Source organism: Cherax quadricarinatus, chromosome 66 (assembly GCF_038502225.1).
Source record: "Cherax quadricarinatus isolate ZL_2023a chromosome 66, ASM3850222v1, whole genome shotgun sequence".
Lineage (NCBI taxonomy): Eukaryota > Metazoa > Arthropoda > Malacostraca > Decapoda > Parastacidae > Cherax > Cherax quadricarinatus.
The window spans coordinates 7,786,619-7,801,538 of NC_091357.1; the positions used below are offsets into that span (position 1 = coordinate 7,786,619).

General features: G+C 34.2%; 1 protein-coding gene across 1 annotated transcript in view; it reads left to right on the forward strand.

The window, feature by feature from the left end:
- LOC128704201 (uncharacterized) overlaps window positions 1–6,738 on the forward strand; it is a 262,888-nt gene extending 256,150 nt beyond the window's left edge. Inside the window, exon 6 of the mRNA XM_070099056.1 lies at window positions 6,450–6,738. Within this exon, the coding sequence (XP_069955157.1) occupies window positions 6,450–6,723 (274 nt within the window). The 3' untranslated portion in view covers window positions 6,724–6,738. The remainder of the gene's footprint in view (window positions 1–6,449) is intronic.
- The last annotated feature ends 8,182 nt before the right edge of the window (window positions 6,739–14,920 follow it).

Here is a 14,920-nt window from a genome sequence, read left to right on the forward strand (position 1 = left end):
CATTCAGGTCCCCTACCACAATTACTCTCTCACTTGGTTCAAAGGCTCCTATACATTCACTTAACATCTCCCAAAATCTCTCTCTCTCCTCTGCATTCCTCTCTTCTCCAGGTGCATACACGCTTATTATGACCCACTTCTCGCATCCAACCTTTACTTTAATCCACATAATTCTCGAATTTACACATTCATATTCTCTTTTCTCCTTCCATAACTGATCATTTAACATTACTGCTACCCCTTCCTTTGCTCTAACTCTCTCAGATACTCCAGATTTAATCCCATTTATTTCCCCCCACTGAAACTCTCCTACCCCCTTCAGCTTTGTTTCGCTTAGAGCCAGGACATCCAACTTCTTTTCATTCATAACATCAGCAATCATCTGTTTCTTGTCATCCGCACTACATCCACGCACATTTAAACAACCCAGTTTTATAAAGTTTTTCTTCTTCTCTTTTTTAGTAAATGTATACAGGAGAAGGGGTTACTAGCCCATTGCTCCCGGCATTTTAGTCGCCTCATACGACACGCATGGCTTACGGAGGAAAGATTCTTTTCCACTTCCCCATGGACAATAGAAGAAATAAAAAAGAACAAGAGCTATTTAGAATAAGGAGAAAAACCTAGATGTATGTATATATATATATGCATGTATATATATATATGCATGTATATATATATATATATATATATATATATATATATATATATATATATATATATATATATATATATATATATATATATATATATATATATAAATATATATATATATATATATATAAAAAAATATATATATATATATAAATATATATATATATATATATATATATAAATATATATATATATATAAATATATATATATATATATATATATATATATAAATATATATATATATATATATATATATATATATATATATATATTAAATATATATATATATATATATATAAATATATATATATATATATATATATATATATATATATATATATATATATATATATATATATATATATATATAATATATATATATATATATATATATATATATATATATATAAATATATATAAATATATATATATATATATATATATATATAATATATATAAATATATATATATATATATATATATATAAATTATGTATATATATATATTATATATATATGTAAATATATATATGTAAATATATATATATATGTAAATATATATAATATATATATATATATATATATATATATATATATATATATATATATATATATATAGTATTATATATATATATATATTTTTTTTTTCAACAAGTCGGCCGTCTCCCACCGAGGCAGGGTGACCCAAAAAAGAAAGAAAATCCCCAAAAAGAAAATACTTTCATCATCATTCAACACTTTCACCACACTCACACATTATCACTGTTTTTGCAGAGGTGCTCAGAATACAACAGTTTAGAAGCATATACGTATAAAGATACACAACATATCCCTCCAAACTGCCAATATCCCAAACCCCTCCTTTAAAGTGCAGGCATTGTACTTCCCACTTCCAGGACTCAAGTCCGACTATATGAAAATAACTGGTTTCCCTGAATCCCTTCACTAAATATTACCCTGCTCACACTCCAACAGATCGTCAGGTCCCAAGTACCATTCGTCTCCATTTACTCCTATCTAACATGCTCACACACGCTTGCTGGAAGTCCAAGCCCCTCGCCCACAAAACCTCCTTTACCCCCTCTCTCCAACCCTTTCGAGGACGACCCCTACCCCGCCTTCCTTCCCCTATAGATTTATGTGCTTTCCATGTCATTCTACTTTGATCCATTCTCTCTAAATGACCAAACTACCTCAACAACCCCTCTTCTGCCCTCTGACTAATACTTTTATTAACTCCACACCTTTTCCTAATTTCCACACTCCGAATTTTCTGCATAATATTTACACCACACATTACCTTTAGACAGGACATACATATATATACAGTGGACCCTGGTTAACGATATTTTTTCATTCCAGAAGTATGTTCAGGTGCCAGTACTGACCGAATTTGTTCCCATAAGGAATATTGTGAAGTAGATTAGTCCATTTCAGACCCCCAAACATACACGTACAAACGCACTTACATAAATACACTTACATAATTGGTCGCATTGGAAGGTGATCGTTAAGCGGGGGTCCACTGTATGTATATATATATATATATATATATATATATATATATATATATATATTTTCGTGCATGCAAGACAAGCCATGGGGGGGTGAAAATCTTTGGCTCAAGTACTTTTACACTTCTCAGTGCATCATCAGGAGCTGTGCAATGTTGCAAGAGTAGCAGCAGGAGAATTGAGGGGTAGTTTTCTCAGAGTATGATAGCATGTGTGAGTAAAATAATACTGAAAAGTTAGGGGAAGAAAAGGAAAAAGGAAAAATAATAAATAAATTTAAGGCAACCAGCTGACTGAACTTTTAAAGAACACAGTAAAACAAACCTCAAGAAATCCCAGAAAAGGATGGGGTGAATAATGAGAACTTTTAATGCAAGAGAAACAATGCAAGTGGAAACACTATTCAGATCACTTTTGTTCTTGTGCTCAGTGTTGATGACTCCATTGAGAGTAGGAGAGATAGAGCTTGAAAAAATATAGCCAGCATTTATTGCTTGCATAGAGGTAATAAGGAATTTCAGATCCTGGGAATACCTCACAGAACTGGGAATGTAGTCTCTGAAGAGAGAGATCTGATAATGCATTTATGGAAGATACTGGAGGGTGTTGTCTCAAACCTAGAGACTACCACAACAACGTACTGGAATAAGAGAAGGGAGGAAATGTGAAATAGGCTCAGTGAAAAGTGACGCGGACACAACACAAGAACACTGTCAGCATTCGTGGGCCTTGACTGTTTAACCTTCTACCAGCAGATACAGTATCAGAAATACTGCCCAAACAAGTGTAGAAATATTCAAGAGGAAATTAGATCACTACCTCAATGATGTTTGCCAGACCAGCCAGATTGTGATAGATATGTCAGCCAGTGTGCTACCAAAGCAACAGCCTTGTTGACCAAGCAGTCAACACAGAGATCTCGCCCCAAGCCAGGCCATAAGACTAGGAAAAAGCTTGACACAGGTCACAGGTATATGTATGCCTGTATACCCTGAAACATGTATATAATCATGTATGTCTCCACGAAATGTGGAGATGCGTATGTCTCAGATTACATATGCCGTAAGAATTTACTTTATTCCTTTGTTTTAGGGATTAAAATACCTGTACAGTGGACCTTCGTTTTTCATAATTAATCCATTCCAGAGAGCGTGACTATTATCGAAATTGACGATTTGCGAATCCATTTTCCCCATAAGAAATAATGTAAATCCAATTAATTCGTTCCAGACACACAGAAGTATCAACAACAATTTTTTTTTTTACCTTAAAGATAGATTTACATGCACAAAAGAATGAACATTCAACATGATAGTTACCTTTATTGAAGGCTGTTGTTGATGAATGGAAGATGGGGAGGAGGAGAGAGGGTATTGTTTGGAAGGGGAATCCCCCTCCATAAGGACTCTAGGTCACTTCAGGGGTCACTTCCCTAGCTTAAATATAGATTTACATGCAGAAAAGAATGCCAAATAAATGTAAAGCACTAATAAAATGTATAAATGAACATTTAAAATTACACTTACCTTTTATTGAAGGCTTTTGTTGGTGTACGACAGACGGGGCAGAGAGAAGGAAGGCAAGATTGTTGGAGAATATGACACTAATATCAACTCTACGGCTTATTTATCTATCACAATTCAACTTATATGACATAATAAACAATATTAATAACATAGAAACATGGAATATACTCTAGAATGAATAAAATAAGTCATTATGTATGTCACAAGAGGTGTGTTGTTGTTGGGTGTATAAGGGCCACTGAGAGTAAACCGTCCATAATGGTGGTGAAGCAGCAGCTGAGGCGGCGGTGTTTTCTGTAGCCCTATATAACTCCAACAACATTGGAGGAGGCACCCTCTACCACCATCACAACCACTACCATCCTCTACCACCATCACTACCACCTTACACCACTATCACAACTGCTACCACCATCACTACCACCTTCTACCACCATCACTACCACCATCTACCACTATCATAACCACTACCACCCTCTACCACTGTCACTACCACCCTCTACCACTATAACAACTGCTACCACTCTACCACCACCACCTTCGTATTTTTCTACAAATTTTTCTTAAATTATGTGTGTTTCTCACACTCTTTACCAAAGGGCTGGAACTAGAAGCTTTCTTTGGAGCCATGGTGACTTATTTAGCAGTTGCAAGCACTAAAACAAATGGTATATTATGAAATGTATTGTATGAACTCGTGGGATAATCCTCACTCACTGATAAACAATGGCACACTGGCTGGGAATGGAGTGTGAGGCGACTCGGCTGTGTGTACACATCCCAGATGAACAACTATTTATGAGTCAAACGATGATTCGCGAGTCAATGTTTCTACGAAAATAACGTTTTGATTTTCGAAAATTACGACTTTCGAGCTTTACAATTATTGAGGGTCCACTGTATTCTCGACTTAAAGTATCTCATTCAAAGTCAAAGTTTATTTCCACATGATACATTGTTTATGCTGAGATTTTTGACACTTGAATGCATGCACAAAGCCCATGGTTATGCAGAGCATTTTGGGCAAGCTGAAGCCTAACTTAGGACTACAAGGGCAATAAACATTACATATATGAATTTAAGGTCATTAAATGTGTGCAAATAAGCACAGCCTCTCCTCGTGTAGCATTGTACTTGTTTACCAACAATTCAGACTTATGACAGGCTCTTTGACCTGTATGCATACCTAAATATTGTTTATTAGAGCTGATTTCCTCTAATCTGTTTATTACAATATACAGTACACTACTATAAACATTTGAAAATATTTATAAATGGTGCAAAGGCGACTTTAAAACAATATTAATGATTGTTGACACAAACCCACTACTATTATAGTGTGCTCCTTGCTTAGTGATGAATTCATTTACCAACATGGTCTTAGGAACGGAACTCCATCACTAAGTGAGGAGAGGTTATATATAATGAATGTAAGTGCTAATGACCTCTATTTGACAAAGCACCTAATGAGGAAGAGGAGGAGGAGTGACTTTTCTGTAGCTTCAGCAAAAACTGGAGAAAAGAAAGAAAATTTTCTTGTATTAATATAATGCTCAGCCATGAGTGGATACTGTGCAGTGGTGACCTTGTCCAAAGAGAAGTTTGTTTCTCATACTTAAAGAATAAAAAGGTTCAATACCATGACTGGAACAGAACACAAATGACCCATATATAGGAGAAAGAAACTCATGACATTAAAGTCCAACTTGGATCATTAACTAATCACATATGTGACTATTTAATGGCCCAAGTCAGAAATGGCATCATAAGTTTCTTTCTCTTATATGCAGGTTAAGTGTACAGTGGTACTGTGACTTACGAGTGCCCCAACTTACGAGTTTTTCGAGTTACGAGCCATCACTCGGTTGATTTTTTGCTTTGAGTTGCAAGCCAAAATCCAAGTTATGAGCGAGCTTCAGATATGCCGCCACTAGTTGGTGCAGTGAATGCCACAACATCCGCCCAGCATCCCACAGTTCAGTGCATATGGTTACCTCACCATAGAAGCATCTCCCATGTGCTGGCATTTTGTGCAGTTATTTTGCCAAATTTATTTTTTCTAACTATGAGTCCTAAGAAAGTAAGTGCAAAGGACAGTGCTGAGAAGAAGAGGAGGATGTCCATTAAATTAAAGCATGAAATTATAGAAAAACCTGAGAGAGGTGTGTGTGAAGTTGATTTGGCAAGGCAGTACGAGCATAGTACTTCTATGATATGTACCATACTAAAGCAGGAGGAGTCGGTAAAGGCAATAACGTCAGAAATGTTGAGAATCTTGGAGAGATTTTCAGAGTTTATTGAAAGGAATCGCCCAGAAAATTCCTTTGCCTATCGTTTCCAATCTCCTCTGCCTATCTTTTCCACCCTCCACCTCCACCTCCACCTCCACCAGCATCTTCTGTTAGCCCAAGTCGTTTGATCTCCAAGGTAAATACACTTTAGAAAATCAGTTATTCTTTACATTCTCTTCTATTGTTATATTATGTTATTATACTATATTTCATATTTTTAAATACATTTTTCTTATTTAAAAACCCGTAAAAAAATGGGGTGTTTTTTTGGGAGGTGGTTTTTTGGGGGCTGAAACAGATTAAGGGCATTTCAATTAATTTCAATGAGGAAAAGGTATCACTGTATTTCTCATAATTAGTAATACAGTAATTGAAATCTAGAGTCTGCCCTGAAGTAAAGGCTTGAATGAGCATTGTTAAATTGCATGTACAGCTATCCATACAGTTAATGTTTCTCTTTTCAGCTTGGTGCGTGAGCCATTTGTGACAGAGAGATTCCAGACTGACGTTTTCCTGTTTAAAGAGCTGACATCGACTGGGACTCATGAGTCAGTACTCGTGCTCTATACAGACTACTTGAATAAAGAGGCACGCTATCTCTTGCACCTTAACACTTACAACCCCATCACAAACAACACTGGATTAGCCATACAGTTAATTGAATTTTCTCCAGCTCCCAATGTGGCAAGTATTATTACAGTATTAGCAGTACACAGTACGCATAGCACAATATATTGAGAGATCACAATATTGGTGCATAAAATTTTATTGCTATTATGATTCACAGAATCATAACATGATTAAAAGCAGACCACAGAACGAGTGGGATTTGAACTCATGGCGAGTGAGTCATAAAACTCCAATCCTGGAATTTTAAGACTTGCTTGCCATGAGTTTAAATCCCTCTCATTTTGTGGTTTATATTGCCTTTGTGATGTTTTGCTTAAAACTTGTGTTTGTTTTAAATTAAGTAAATTTATATTATGACATTTGTAGTAATTACTAATTTTGATTTCATACAGTCAAAATATAGTATACCATAAATTAATAATACTAGTGTGTGTGTGTGTGTGTGTGTGTGTGTGTGTGTGTGTGTGTATATATATGCAAAACAACCACTCTGAAAGAATAGAGAAATTCCAAGCGCTTTCGTGACTACTCACATTATCAAGGAACTATGAAAGTAAAGCATCCAAGGAAGCTATATAAGGGGTCTGGCCAGCACCTCACTATCAGATCCCACAACGGTTAAACACCTGACGCCCGCCGACCCAACTTGGATAGGTCCTTTGCACAGCTCACCCACAAACTATTCTACCCAAAAAAATTTAAAAATTATTATTTGTCCAGTGTATTATTAAATTCTTCCCAAATTCTATTAATTATAAATGGATCTAATTTATATAAACCAACGGAAATATTCATATTACAGTGGACCCCCGCTTAACGATCACCTCCAAATGCGACCAATTATGTAAGTGTATTTATGTAAGTGCGTTTGTACGTGTATGTTTGGGGGTCTGAAATGGACTAATCTACTTCACAATATTCCTTATGGGAAAAAATTCGGTCAGTACTGGCACCTGAACATACTACTGGAATGAAAAAAGTTCGTTAACCGGGGCTCCACTGTATTGTCAAAACTGCTTTTTATGAAACAAGATTCAATTATATTCCTGTCGACCATGGACTTACTTGATACTACTTTCTCAACTTTTTGAAAATCAGTTGGATGGTTAAAATCTCTTACATGAATAAATAGAGCATTGGAATATTGTCCAGTTCTAATGCTATATTTATGTTGTTTTAATCTTAGTTCGAGATTTTTACCAGTTTGACCGTAATAAACTTTATCGCAAATTTTACAAGGAATCTTATAGACACATCCATCAGCATTTTGGGGGAATTCTTTATCAAAAGTTTTTTTTACTGTATCAAGATTTTTGAATACAACTTTAATATTAAAAGTCTTAAGAAGAGAAGGCATATCAACCAAGTTTTCATGGTAAGGGAGAACCAACATATTTTTAGTTGAATAAGGCTGGTTGTCCCTTTTTGGATTGTAAAAAGTATTTCTAGCAACTTTAAAAGATTTATCAATTACATTTCTTGGGTATTTTAAATCATTACCTATTTCATAAATTTTGGATATTTCCTCATCTATGAACTCAGGACTACAAATTCGTAAAGCTCTCAAAAACATTGATGAGAAAACAGACAGTTTGACTCTATCTTGATGCGAGGAATAATAGTGGACATAGGAACAGTTATTTGTAGGTTTTCTGTAAATTTTAAATTTGAATTCATTATTACCCTTAATAATTAAAACATCTAGAAAAGGCAATGAGTTATTTTCTTCAAACTCAACAGTAAAGTTTATAGAATGGGCTAAGCTATTTAATTTTCCAAGGAAATGGTGTATATCTACATTTTTGGGCATAAGACACAAAATATCATCAACATATCTGAACCATTTAGCTCTATTAGGGAGGATTGTGTTAAGCAATCTTGTTTCAAAAAATTCCATGTATAGGTTACTAAGAACAGGTGAAAGAGGATTTCCCATTGCCATACCAAACTTTTGAGTGTAAAACTTATCATTAAATACAAATTTTGCATCAACAATGCAAAGTTTAATAAGTTTAATGATAGTAGGAACTGGCAATAGTAAATCATAGTTAACGAGTTCTTCAGATAAGAAACTTAATAAATCATCAACAGGAACTTTCGTAAACAAGGAAGTAACATCAAAACTTTGGTTTATATAAATTAGATCCATTTATAATTAATAGAATTTGGGAGGAATTTAATAATACACTGGATAAATAATAATTTTTAAATTTTCTTGGGTAGAATAGTTTGTGGGTGAGTTGTGCAAAGGACCTATCCAAGTTGGGTCGGCGCGCGTCACGTGTTTAACCATTGTGGGATCTGATAGTGAGGTGCTGGCCAGACCCCTTATATAGCTTCCTTGGATGCTTTACTTTCATAGTTCCTTGATAATGTGAGTAGTCACGAAAGCGCTTGGAATTTCTCTGTTCTTTCAGAGTGGTTGTTTTGTGTGTGTGTGTATATATATATATACATACATATATACATACATATATACATATATACATACATATATACATACATATATACATATATATATATATATATATATATATATATATATATATATACATACACAGTGGACCCCCGGTTAATGATATTTTTTCACTCCAGAAGTATGTTCAGGTGCCAGTACTGACCGAATTTGTTCCCATAAGAAATATTGTGAAGTAGATTAGTCCATTTCAGACCCCCAAACATACACGTACAAACGCACTTACATAAATACACTTACATAATTGGTCACATTCGGAGGTAATCATTATGCGGGGGTCCACTGTATATATATATACATATATACATATATATATATATATATATATATATATATATATATATATATATATATATATATATATATATATATATATATATATATATATATATATATACACACACACACACACACACACACACACACAATAAGATCACAGTAAACAGGTGATTTCAGAATATGCAAAGCAACCACTATGAAAGAATAGAGAAGTTCCAAGCGCTTTCGTGACTGCTCACATTATCAAGGAACAATGAAAGTAAAGCATCAATGGAAGGTATATGAAGGGGTAGCCCACACCTCACTATCAGATCCCACAACAACGAAACACCTGACGCGAGGCAGCAGGCCCGCTGGCCGAACTAGACAAGTCCTTCATACAACCCACCAACAAACTATTCTACCCAAGAAATAAGAAATTTAAAAAATTATTATTTGTCCAATGTATTATTAAATTCTTCCCAAATTCTATTAATTATAAATGGATCTAATTTATATAAACCAAAGGAAATATTCATATTATTGTAGTACCAAGCAAGTCCATGGTCGACAGGAATATAATTGAATCTTGTTTCATAAAAAGCAGTTTTGACAATAATATGAATATTTCCTTCGGTTTATATTTATTTTTTTATTTATTTATTTATTTCCAATTTGTGCACACATACAGAGGTACAAAAAAAAATACAGATAAGAGCAGTATGCCAAAGCCACTTATACTATGCATAGCATTACGGGCTGGCTTAAAATTAACTTAAGACTAACTAAGCAATGATTATTATTATTATTATAATCAAGAAGAAGCGCTAAGCCACAAGGACTATACAGCGCTGCTACTAAGCAATGATGAAATCAGTGATAAAACATTAATGTAAACAGATAACTATAAAGCACAAGTGAGTATTACAAAGACAGGTCATATGGTTGCATTTAGTTAGGTAGTGATTCTGTTAGGTAGTGTATTTAAAAAATAATAAAGTTAGATTGGGTTTTAGGTTTAACATTTATGTGATATAATTGTGAGAAACTTTTAAGATATAAAATTTATAATGTTCAGTTATTCAGTATTTATTTGGTTTTGGGTGAGTAAGTAATCTTTGAGAAGAGACTTGAATTTATAAACAGGTTGTGTTTCTTTTATATTTACAGGTAATGAATTCCAGATTTTAGGGCCTTTTATGTGCATTGAGTTTTTGCATAGTGTGAGATGGACACGAGGAACATCAAAGAGTGATCTGTGCCTTGTGTTATGGTCATGTGTTCTGTTGAGGTTGGCAAGGAGATGTTTGAGGGGAGGGTTAATATCAGAGTTAAGTGTTCTATGTATGTAATAGGTGCAGTAATAAGTATGGATGTTTTGTATGGTGAGTAGGTTTAGTGTATTGAATATTGGTGGAGTGTGCTGCCTGTAGTGAGAATTTGTTATCATTCTAACTGCAGCCTTTTGTTGGGTAATTAGTGGTCTGAGATGGTTAATTGTTGTTGAGCCCCATGCACAAATTCCATAGGTGAGATAGGGGTAAATAAGAGAGTGATATAGGGCCAGGAGGGCTGACTGTGGAACATAGTACCGTATCTTCGATAGTATGCCTACAGTCTTGGAAATTTTCTTAGAAATTTGATGTATATGTGTATGAAATTTGAGTCTATTATCAAGGTGGATTCCTAAGAATTTTCCCTCTGTTAGTTTTGTGATAGGTGATCCATTTATCATTATGTTAAGAGGGACATCTGTAGCTCTGTTACCAAACTGAATGAAGTAGGTTTTGTCAATGTTTAGTGTAAGTTTGTTAGTCCTCATCCAGGTAGATATTTTCTGTAATTCGGTATTTACAGTATTGGCTAGCGTGACTGGGCTCGGGTGAGAGAAGACGTATGTAGTGTCATCTGCAAATAGTGTGGGTTTGAGTAATTGCGAAGCATTTGGAAGGTCATTTATGTATAGGAGAAAGAGAAGAGGGCCAAGGACACTTCCCTGTGGGACACCAACTGTAATTGGTTGTGCAGAAGAGTTTGCCCCATTTGCGTACACATATTGGCTTCTGTTGCTGAGGTAAGACTTGAGGTAGTTGAGGGAGTGCCCTCTTATACCATAGTGTGACAATTTTACGTGGAGCAAGTCATGGTCAACTGTATCAAAAGCTTTACGTAAGTCAATGAAGATCCCCAGTGGGACTTCTTTTTTCTCTATTGCAGTGTATATATGTTCTAGCATGTGTATAATAGCATCATTAGTATTTTTATTAGGCCTGAATCCAAATTGGCAGGGGTTGAGTATGTTTTGGGAGATAAGGTAGGAGTAGATTCGTTTATGAATTAATTTTTCAAAGATTTTTGAGAGAGGGTGTAAGTTGGATATTGGCCTATAGTTATTCAACTCTGTTTGGTCTCCTCCTTTGTGGATCGGGGTGACCCTTGCTATTTTGAGTACTGTAGGGAAGGTGGAGGATTCAATGGATTTGTTAAAGAGTGTTGCAATGATTGGTGATAGCACTTGTGACACTTTTTTGTATATAAGGGGTGGTAAGGTATTTAAATCTCCTGCCTTGTTTTTTAGTGCGTTGATAATAAGGGAGACTTCGTATGGGTTAGTCGGAGCTAGGAACAGTGTGTTCGGGTAGTTGCCGGTGAGGTAGTCATTTGGTGGGGTATCTGAGCTTGGGATTTTATTGGCAAGGTTTTGTCCTATAGTGGAGAAGAAATCATTGAGTCTGTTTGCTGTTTCTGTTGGTGGGAGTTGGGGTTCATCTGTTTTTGCTAATTTTATTTCGCTATTTCGTGATATCTTTTTTGTTCCCAGAATTTCTGATAGGGTTTTCCAGGTCTTTTTTATATCACCTCGTAAGTTGGATAATCTGTTCTCATAATACAATTTTTTTGCCCTTCTTATCAGGCTGGTTAGGATTGACGAGTAACGTTTTGTTTGGTCTCTGGTTATGTGACCCATTCTGTACTGTTTTTCATATTGGTGTTTTGTATTTATGGATTTGAGAATGCTGGGTGTTAGCCAGGGACTGTTCAGTCTCTTTGCTGTCATCTGTTTAGTTTTTTTAGGGCAGTGCTTGTTATAGAGGTATTGGGTTTTTTTTAGAAAATTATTAATACATTCGTCAATATCTGTATAGGTTTCTAGCTCAGTGTGCCAATCAATGTTTGCTATTGCTGTTGTGAAGTTATTAATGGCTGCCTCATTGTGAAGTCTGAAGGTGACTTTAGTAGTGTCTTGGGGTAGTTTACCAAGAGTTGTTATGAGGAAAGTAGGGTAGTGGTCTGTGGTATTATCTGTAATTATGCCTGATTTTAAAGGGGATATGGTGTTGGTCCAGATGTGGTCAAGTAGGGAAACACTAGTCTCTGTAACTCTTGTAGGTTTTGTTACTGTTGGTAGTAACATACAGTTACTCATTGTGTTTGTGAATTCAGTAACGTGTGGGTCCTGGTCTTGCAGGAGATTTATATTGAAGTCACCTGAGAGTAGTAAGTGATCTTTGTTCATGCGTGCATCAGTTATCATACTTCCTAGATTTTGACTAAATTGGCTAATGTTTGACTGTGGAACTCTGTAGATGTTTATCAATGTGAGAGGTTTTTGTAGGTACTTTGATTTGAATTTAGCTATTATATATTCCCCATGTTCATCCCTTGTGCAAGTATTAGTGATACATTCTAGTTGGTCTGAGTAGTATATGGCTGTGCCACCCCCTTGTTGATCTGGCCTGCAGTTGTGTATGGCTGTGTAACCAGGAATGGCATAGACATCTGTACTATCAGGCTTTAGCCAGGTTTCAGTTAGTGTAATGATGGACATATTGGCATGTAAGGAATTTAGTAATGCTATGAGGTCATCGTAATGCTTGCTTAAAGATCTGATATTGTAGTTAAATATAGTTATGTTGTTGTTGGCACTGAGAAGTGCCTTTGATTGTTCTGCAGTGTAGTAATTACAGTTACTGTTTGATTCATTTAAGTCATTAAATAAGAGGTTGGTATCAGGATCAATGCTTGTAATCATAAGATTTGTAGTGAATCTATAGTTTGAATTAAGTATAAAACAAAGTAAATAGTCTTAAGCTAAAAAATAGCACCTGGATTATTTAACAAATGTAAAATAATGAGCTAAGGGACTAATACAAATAAAGTGATGATCAAATAGTGGAGCTTGGGAATATGATAGTAGATAGTACTATAAAGGTAATTTTTTAAAGTTAGAATTATAGTATAAAATTATAATATAAAAGGGACTAATATAGGTTGTGGTGACGATAAAGTGGTAATCAAAAAAATGAGCTTTGGAATATAATGGCAAAATTGTGAACTTATTCTACTTTAGCACCTAAGAATAGCACCTTGATTATTTTAACAATTGTGAATATATAAACTAGGATAGTTATATAAAGCTAAAATAAAGGAGAAAACATATAAGGGACTAAAATTAAGTAATGGTAAGCAAAGTTAAATGGGCAGATGGTAGGAATTATAATATAAACTTATAATATAAAAATACAATTTGAAATGGTACTTGCAATTGCACTAGAGTCTGGTATAGGTTGTTGACAAGATCAAGATTATACCTAGATTTAAATTGACAAAATAAAATTCACAATTAAAGTACCAAAAGAATAATAGTAAAAAAATAACAATGGTAATGTCTTGATTATAATATGATAGTAAGAGGGTAGACAGGTACACAGGTACAAGGGATAATATAAAGGTTGGGGTTGAAAATAAAAACTTGAAAATTTGGCTACAAAATGTTATGAGAAGTATAAAATAATGTTTAATGTAAAAAATTAAAATTGACTGGTAGTAAATATGGTGTTTAATAAAATTTTAGTAAGTAATAATGATTACAAAAAAGTGAAAAAGTAATGTTTATTTCATTCAATATTGCACTGGTAGTTATACTTGAGGTTATATGGCAGTACAAGGTAATTAAGAGTAATCTAGGATAGTAAATGTGGTATTAAAACAGGTAAAGGTAATTAGACAAGTAATGGTTATTAAATGTCAAAATTGTTAAGAGTAAATTGAAATTATAGTAAAAATGATAATTATTAATTTTAGTAAGTAATATCAATTGATAGTATTTAAAAAAATATGAGGTAGTAATATGGACAGAGAAAGTATCAATTCAGCTAATGTTTAAGCGAACAATAGTAAATAACAAAATCACATAAGGTGACCTATGCTTACTAGTAAAATCACAAAATGAGGTAGTTGATTATTTAATTACTAAGAGATTGTACAATGAAATTTGAACAATAATGGAGCAAAACGTACACTACACTACGTAGGCTTTTTAGTTGGACATTGTTTAGTTATTCTCTGTAAGATTGGTATCCCTGAGAAATCGTGATAGATCATTCTCATTCGTGATTGTGTACAGTTGACCTACATTTGTTTTCCTAACTAGAATTTTCCCATCCCGTGTGAAGCATTGGTGTATTGTGTCATTATTCTCTCGCTTAAGTTTTCTGACTCTATACAGGAGGTTTTGACGTTTTTTGGTAAGACACTCGTTTATATATACCTCTTTCTTTACTTTAATAG